This window comes from Gymnoscopelus microlampas (genome assembly GCF_963454915.1).
Source record: "Gymnoscopelus microlampas genome assembly, chromosome: 5".
Lineage (NCBI taxonomy): Eukaryota > Metazoa > Chordata > Actinopteri > Myctophiformes > Myctophidae > Gymnoscopelus > Gymnoscopelus microlampas.
In genome coordinates, this window is record NC_139942.1 from 7818139 (window position 1) to 7825897 (window position 7759).

Below are 7759 nucleotides of genomic sequence, written 5' to 3' on the forward strand. Positions count from 1 at the left end.
GTATTCAAGGCTTCATGGGGTGTGCAATTGATAGAAAATAAATATTTTTTTGGGTGAACTCCTCCTTTAAGTTTTTCAGGGGGACTCTCTACCCATTCAGCTATGACCACCCCAGACCGAAGGAGGGTCAACTTTTACAAGCTTATGGAAAGCAGTCTTTTTGCAAACACCAAAAATCTGAGAAGTTATCAATTGCACACCCCATGAAGCCTTGAATACATGGATATATTTTGTTTTTTGTTGCAATAATGTGATGCCCGGGGTAGGAGACACAAAGATTCTACTTTGTGTCTCCTACCGGATACATTAGCCGGTAGGTAGTGATAACTGCCATTAAGCTACAAGATTGGAAGGGTTATCATACCAAAATATAAACTAGAGACATGTAGGAAGACAAAAATACAAAAACTTTACGGTCACCTTAGGTGGTACCAAAATATGTCTTGGCCCCTGGACTACACACACACACACACACACACACACACACACACACACACACACGTGGTATGTGTGCCCGTGGTGGCTGCCCACCTCAAGTCACCGTTGGACCAATGTGGCCCTCAACCCAAAATGAGCCTGGTTTAGGGGTTCCTCCTGCCCCCTCCACAAGCGGGAGGTGGCGTAGTCAGGCATATTATCAGCTCCAGTTACTACACTAACTATAAGCACTAAGTAGCTCTGGATAAAGACCAGATTGTAAATGTTAAAGTCATTTTCAGACTTTCTATTTAATGGATATTCAATCTTTATACTCAATGGTGAAAGTTGGAAGAACTACATGAAACATTGCATTTCAATAAACGTTTAGTAATGAGGATGTCAGAATAAATAGTGAACATTAAATTAGATATACTATATATTATATAATATATTTATTATATACATATAGAGCTCTTCACAGGTTCAAAATGACGGACCCAACCCCTAATGGACCCCTAAAATTGGGTTATTTTATGGACCCGACAAACCGAAAATGCTGTTCTAACAGTCAGTGGCGTGAATTAACTTTTTTTGCCGTGGGGTTTTGTATCAAAAGGGCCCCTGATATGGATGTATCATATGCAGCAATTTCACTGGTTTAAACAACATTTACAGTATATGTAACCGACTGAGATAGCCTACAAGTCTAAAATGAAGGAAACACTCAGAAAACAGCCACAACTGTGCACATTTTGATCTAAATAAGGCCGTTAGGACATTTAAAGGCTCAATATAATAACAAAAGTATTTTAAATGCACTTGCATAATACATGGTCTTTAAATCTAAAACTTTTAGATTACTAACCAGCACAAAGAAACCCGACATTGTGGACTTGCTGAACCCCATGAGCCAGTGCGCCGGCTTAGATCCTCGGATAGAGCCCTCCTGGATCCACCCTTAAACTCACTGTGTCACCCGGGGGGACCGGGCTTTTGCGGCCCGGGCACCGTTGATCCATTGATCTTAGGCTAGCAGAGTCAGCGTCCTCTTTAAATCGCTTTTGAAAACACATCTCATCTTATAAAGTGCTGTTTTAATGCTTTTTTCCCCCTTATTTCCATTTGTCTCTTGCTGATGATCGGTCGGATTGGCGGTGTAATGTAGGTGTGAAAGCCGTGTAGTGGCCCAAACCTCTAGCACAGGGGGTCCGGGACCCCTAGGTGGTCCTCAGAGCTACTATAGGGGGTCCGCCAAATCTTTGTTCGAGAGGATTTTTTTTAAAACCACTTGAACCCTAGCATCCCTATTCTGAGGGGAACATTAGCCAAAAATAGCAGATCTACAAGCTCACAACGCCTCGCGCTGCGAGGCGTTGTGAGCTTGTAGATCTGCTATTTTTGGCAAAGAGGTATAGGTGTAGAGGTAAAAAAGAGGATTTAAAAAAAAATCTGAAACAATTTTATACAATATAGAGGGGGTCCCTGCTTCATCTCTCTCTCAGTTAAGGGGTCCCTGCTTCATCTCTCTCTCTCAACTAGGGGGTCCTTGGCCTGAAAACGTTGAAGACCCCTGCTCTAGCACAATTAAATAAACGTACACATACATAAATACACAAGATCCACAATACAGTTACAATTTGTAGATCTATTTTTGCTATTTTGTCATTTTAATTATGTGCCAAAAACAGGGACACCAGGGTTAATGCGGTTTAGACGTTGCCTTCAGTAAAAAAGTTTCTTGTGGGTGGGTTGGAGGAGTGGAAGTTGCAGGAAGCAGTCCTCATGCCTCCATTTACAGTAGACGACATTTATTGCCTTTCTTTTTTTCCCACTGTCGAGGTTTTAGTGCCGCCCTGGTGGCCATCTCAAAACATTCCCCCACACCATCCTTTGTTTTTGCAGAGCACTCCATGTATCCGACGGCACCGATCCTGTTTGCCATGTCACGCCCCTCCTCCAGTGTCACTGGTTCTTGCTTCATTTTGGCCAGCTCCCTGCAGGTGTGCTCGTCATCGCGCAGGTCCTTTTTATTTCCCACCAAGATAATGGGAACATTAGGGCAGAAGTGTTTGACTTCTGGGGCCCACTTTTCTGGGATGTCCTCAAGACTATCCGGATGATCAATGGAGAAGCACATAAGAACAACATCAGTATCTCGGTAAGAAAGAGGACGCAGTCTGGCATAGTCCTCTTGACCGGATGTGTCCACAAGCACTAGCTCGACCTGTTTTTGATCCACTTCAATGTCAGCGACACAGTTTTCACACGCTATAGGTACATGGACCTCTGGGAGCTGGCCGTAATAGAACACAATGAGTAGACACGTCTTCCCACAGTCTACATCTCCCACTGCGATCAGCTTTTTCCTAATTGCTGCCATAGCGTATATGATCACCAGTGAAATATTATTTCTAATGCTTTCATAGGAGGGTCACTGGTATCTTTCAATACTAACCCCACAGCTGGTTCTAAGTTGATCTGATGCTCGTGTTATCACTATGATGACGCTATCACTTATTATTATGAGTAACAAAATGAAACGTTGATACTGATGGTAAATATATTCCTGGAGGACAGCTGACCAGCTGTCAGTGTGGTCGGATGTACTGTCCACATCCAGGGTTATTATAGTTCACATTCATTGTGACTTTTTGTTTTCATTTTCAGTTTAGTTTTGGGTTGTGGGTGAGGTGGCTTTGCTAGTTTAGTTCAGTTTTTTAGCTCTATGATTTTAGTAATAAAATAAATGATATTCTGTCTCACACTTGCGTGTCCGTGCAAAGGCTAGACAGATAGCGTACACACTCCCAATAATAAAGCAGTTTCTTTAGAAGAGTATTGTCTTCACTGTAGGTTGACATTGGGTTGACATTTTTTTGTAAGACTGTAAAACAAACAGAGAAATAGAGTTTCAGAAAAACATTCAAATCAATCTATTACAAACAAATAAGCTGCTACCTAGTAACAGTTAGTTAAGTAACAGCAGTGTTGTTGACTACTGAAAACATATACACATAGATGATGTAATCACAGACAACTGCAGCTCACATGGCACAAATGAGTAGACCAGGGATCAGCAACCTTTTTGACATGAAGTGCCAAGTTTTACTTTTTTTGAGGCAGTGTGTTAATCAACATTACGTTTAATTATGACACCACATCAAAATGTTATATTTCCAACTGATTTTGATTGTCCATAGGCTATACATTATTTTAGGATGTAATGATCATTAGACTCAAGACAGAAATAACCCCACCTATCTCCCCTGTCACAGTTAGGAGTTTGAATGTAGAATTATGTGCAGGATGTAATTTGCATGTAGATATGAGGGGACTTAATTTAACTGTCTAAACTTGTTTTGAATATTTACACTGGCACACTTATGCCAGTGTGCCAGTGATCAGCCTCCCCTGTCCCAATGTTGGCACCGTGCCTAATATGTTGCCTACCCCTGGAGTAGACCAACAACAAACACTACTATGAAATTACAAAAGCAACTCAATTGACTACACATCACGGTTCAAACATTTTCTTACACACTTTGGCACAATAATATTTGAGTTTACTCACAGACATATCTACTCCAAGACACACAACGTTGGAGAGCTGTGGAGAACACACTGCAACATTCTTGCTTCTCAAAGGGCAACGAAGGAATAAACAATAAACTAGTTACTTTCACTTTCACTACAAACTGAAACTGGAATATACCGTCTAAGAGAGCATTAAATAACACAAAGCAACCACTAGGTGGGGTAGAAATAACATTTAAAGAGGTCAGGGGCCAGCACAAATAAACAACTTAAAAGCCTCAGGAGATGAATAGGCTCTATGCACAGCAGCCATATTGGGAATGAATTGGGCCCCTTCCTTACTTCCTTCACAGGTGTTACCAATGATACTAATTAAGGTTCTGTTCCATTTAGTGTGGCATAGTGGTTGTCTTATTTTCAATGACCCCCATAACTCCATAACTCTGAGAGTGTACAAATGGAACCAAATGGACCCTTACGGGTCCATTTGGTTCCATTTGTACACTCTCAGAGTTACACACTCACCATAAGGGGCCATTTGGGAACCAAAATGGAGTGTTTCTAGTGAGCCAACATGCACGATATCAGCACCCTGACCAGAACAGCGCCTTCGTTTATATCATTCATTGGTAACACCTGTGAAGGAAGTAAGAAGAGGCCCAATGTCTTTCCAATATGGCTGCTGTGCATAGAGCCTATTGAATCTTCACTATCAGGTCAACATTTGTGTCAGATCCTGTGTCTAGGTGAGACATGACCTTTGACACGATCCAAATGTCTCAATAGAAGAGCAGGGAGACATAATACAACCACCCCCATTGTATAAGTTATATTGTATTTAACATACTCTGCCATACAGATTGGACAAAAGTTACATAGAGCCGCTTTAACTAAAATGTTCTTTTCAAATTCTAACTTTAGTTATTTCATTTTAGTTAACTATAATTACCCAGTCCACAGCTTTGACACATATATATATGGTCAAAGATAACCCAAATATATGGTTTCTGGTCTGGATTGTGTAAATTGATAACACGTGTTTCAAGCTGGTTAGCGGTCCTCCAGGAATATATCATATTATATTAAATGTATATTATATCTGTCTCATAACAATAAGACAGTCCTTGTTCTATTTTATAACTCAGTTGGCGGCCATTCACAACAATGAGCGGTTGCAAGCAGCAACCATTGATGGTGAGCTCAGAAGGCACATCCTGTATCCATGGTACAATAATAATAGGGCCCACCTTTTTAGGATGTCTGGAAGACTTTGCGGACGATCAATGGAGAAGCACATAAGAACAACATCAGTATCTGGGTAAGAAAGAGGACGCCATCCGTCATAGTCCTCTTGACCGGCAGTTAATGTTTGTCTTCAATTGTGTTTCATTGTCTGTAGAACTCTGACAGTCTGACACATGGTGGCGCTAATTGATTGATTGATTGATTGAATAGCCTACTATATTAGTCAGAAATGTAAAGCATTACAGTACGTACAGTCAGACATTAATGAATTGGTTAATTGATCGATAAAGTTATCAACTATCAATTCATGAATTAATTGATCATTTTGCCTCTGTATCGTGATAGCTTTCGATCGTGAGGTTTTAGGCAATACCCAGCCCTAACACGCACACGCACACGCACACGCACACACACACACACACACACACACACACACACACACACACACACACACACACACACACACACACACACACACACACACAACCTACAGTATGTTGAAGAGGGTTTGTTCTGTCTGATAGAGCTACCTAACCGTTAGTTCTGGAACTTTACGATAAAGACCACTGTCTATAGTGTTGCTGTCGGGCAGAAACCTCATATCTGCATATTTTGACCTTTTGTGTGTTTTCGTAAATTAACGGCCGAAAGTAGCAGATCTACAAACACGAAACGCGGCGCGAAGCCACCCGTTTCGAGCTTGTAGATCTGCTACTTTTGAATTTGAATCCTGAAAATGAACAGTTTTGGATGTATGAGGTTTCCCACCCGACAGAGACGATATACAAGATACCCGTATAAGGAACAGGCCGAGATACCCATACAAGGAGCGGGGTCGAAGGGGCTGAGGCTTCATGCTTTGTTGATTGGCCAAGCATTGCGTGACATTTGCGCCACTGAAGCAATATAAGCATAAACACGCACATTAGGACTCCATTTTGTTGTTGTTCAGGACAGAGTCTTTACATCCAAAAGGATTTACAGTGTGAGAAATGTTCGACTGGACAGTACTTGTGAACAGAGGAACAGGATCTTTTGCTGCTACCGCAGTGAAGCACAAGGTGTACACCTTTGGAATTAAGTATTATGACTCTGGAGACGAGACTGACTTTTATACCTACATTTTCAACACTGTCTTTACGCTGGAGGAAGTTGGCCCCAGTGAAAACTGGAGGTTCCAAAACGTTCATTTTGTTTAAGTGTTACTCGCATACGGGCTACACAGCTGTGCCGATAGAATATATTGTCTACATATGGGGAGGGTCTGCGGGGGGTCTTTACCGCAACGTGCTTTATGCATTTGATGTCGACACCCACAGATGGTTCAAACCTAGGGTGTCAGGGACTGTTCCAGAGGAAAGGGGGAACCACTCAGCCTGTGTCTTGGGGAAGGTCATGTTTATCCATGGAGGATACCACTGGAAGACTGGATACACTAATGACACCTACAGGTTGGACACCACCACAATGGTCTGGTCTTTAATTAACACCAGAGGACCACCACCACCTGTTTCATCATAACACACTGCCACTATCATCGGGACAAAGATGTTTGTATTTGGGGGCAGGGGGGTGGACCACTACAACTACATCAAAATGTTTGACACAGAGACCAACTGCTGGCTGAACTCACCTTCTGCACAGCCTTTTCCAGGAGGAAGCGAGTTACATTCAGCCTTTGCCTACAATGGAGAGCTGTACATATTTGAAAACAGTGAATTTACCTTAAATTGCCTGCGGACCTTATAGGTGGTTACCTGTGGAAGTTCAATCCAGAGACCTTCTCCTGGACTAAGGTTGAGTCCAAGGGGAGAGGACCATTCTTTTCGAAGTGCTGTTGTTGTATGGTGGGAGATCGCGTCATCGTCTTTGGGAGTTCCGAAAATTACCACCGCCAACCCAATGACATGTATATCCTAACCTTAAGTCCTAGCCTGAAGATGTTATGCAAGCTAGCTGTTATTCAGTACCGTGTGGAGCAGTCTGAACTCCCTCACGACATCAGGTGGGAACTGGCAGCCATGACATGAGAGTCTTTGAGGACCTGTAACGTGCAATGTTATACAAGTTGTGATGATGAGTTTGATGATGAGCACTGGACCCTTAAGACACTGGGACCGCATTGATCGGCTGACTTCTCACTATTGATCACTGGTTTATTGTGTCTGTTTTCTGCAATACAGAAGAGCATTATGGACTGTGCTCAAGTCATCTGTGGTTTATGAATCCGTGCCAGCAGGTTATTATTTTAGATTCTACTCAATGTCTTCTAAACCCTAACAGTCTTCTGGAAACACTTATGTTAACATGAAAGGAGGCAATCTTTTTTTTTTAATGTGATTTATGGGTGTACTCTTCTTCGGTGGTGCTTGGATCATTCACATTTGAGCTTTTTGGGCCCTTGTCACATCCGTCCATTCCATTTTACAGGGACCTAGGATGATTCCTAAGTTGCGTTAGAGCGCCCCTTGTGGGAAAAATAAATAAGAAGAATTCTCGTGTTTGGCACTCAATGTGTTAACTCATTGACTGCCAGACTTATTTCTGGCTGTGTTTTCCC

General features: G+C 42.1%; 1 protein-coding gene across 1 annotated transcript; it reads right to left on the reverse strand.

The window, feature by feature from the left end:
• Nucleotides 1–2020: 2020 nt before the first annotated feature.
• On the reverse strand, nt 2021–2800 carry LOC311045875 (rho-related GTP-binding protein RhoA-B-like; the record flags this gene model as incomplete). The annotated part of the gene is made up of 1 exon (XM_084057942.1): nt 2021–2800. One exon carries the CDS (start codon nt 2798–2800, stop codon nt 2213–2215), a length of 588 nt encoding a protein of 195 aa, XP_083914068.1. The 3' UTR covers nt 2021–2212.
• Nucleotides 2801–7759: the final 4959 nt, after the last annotated feature.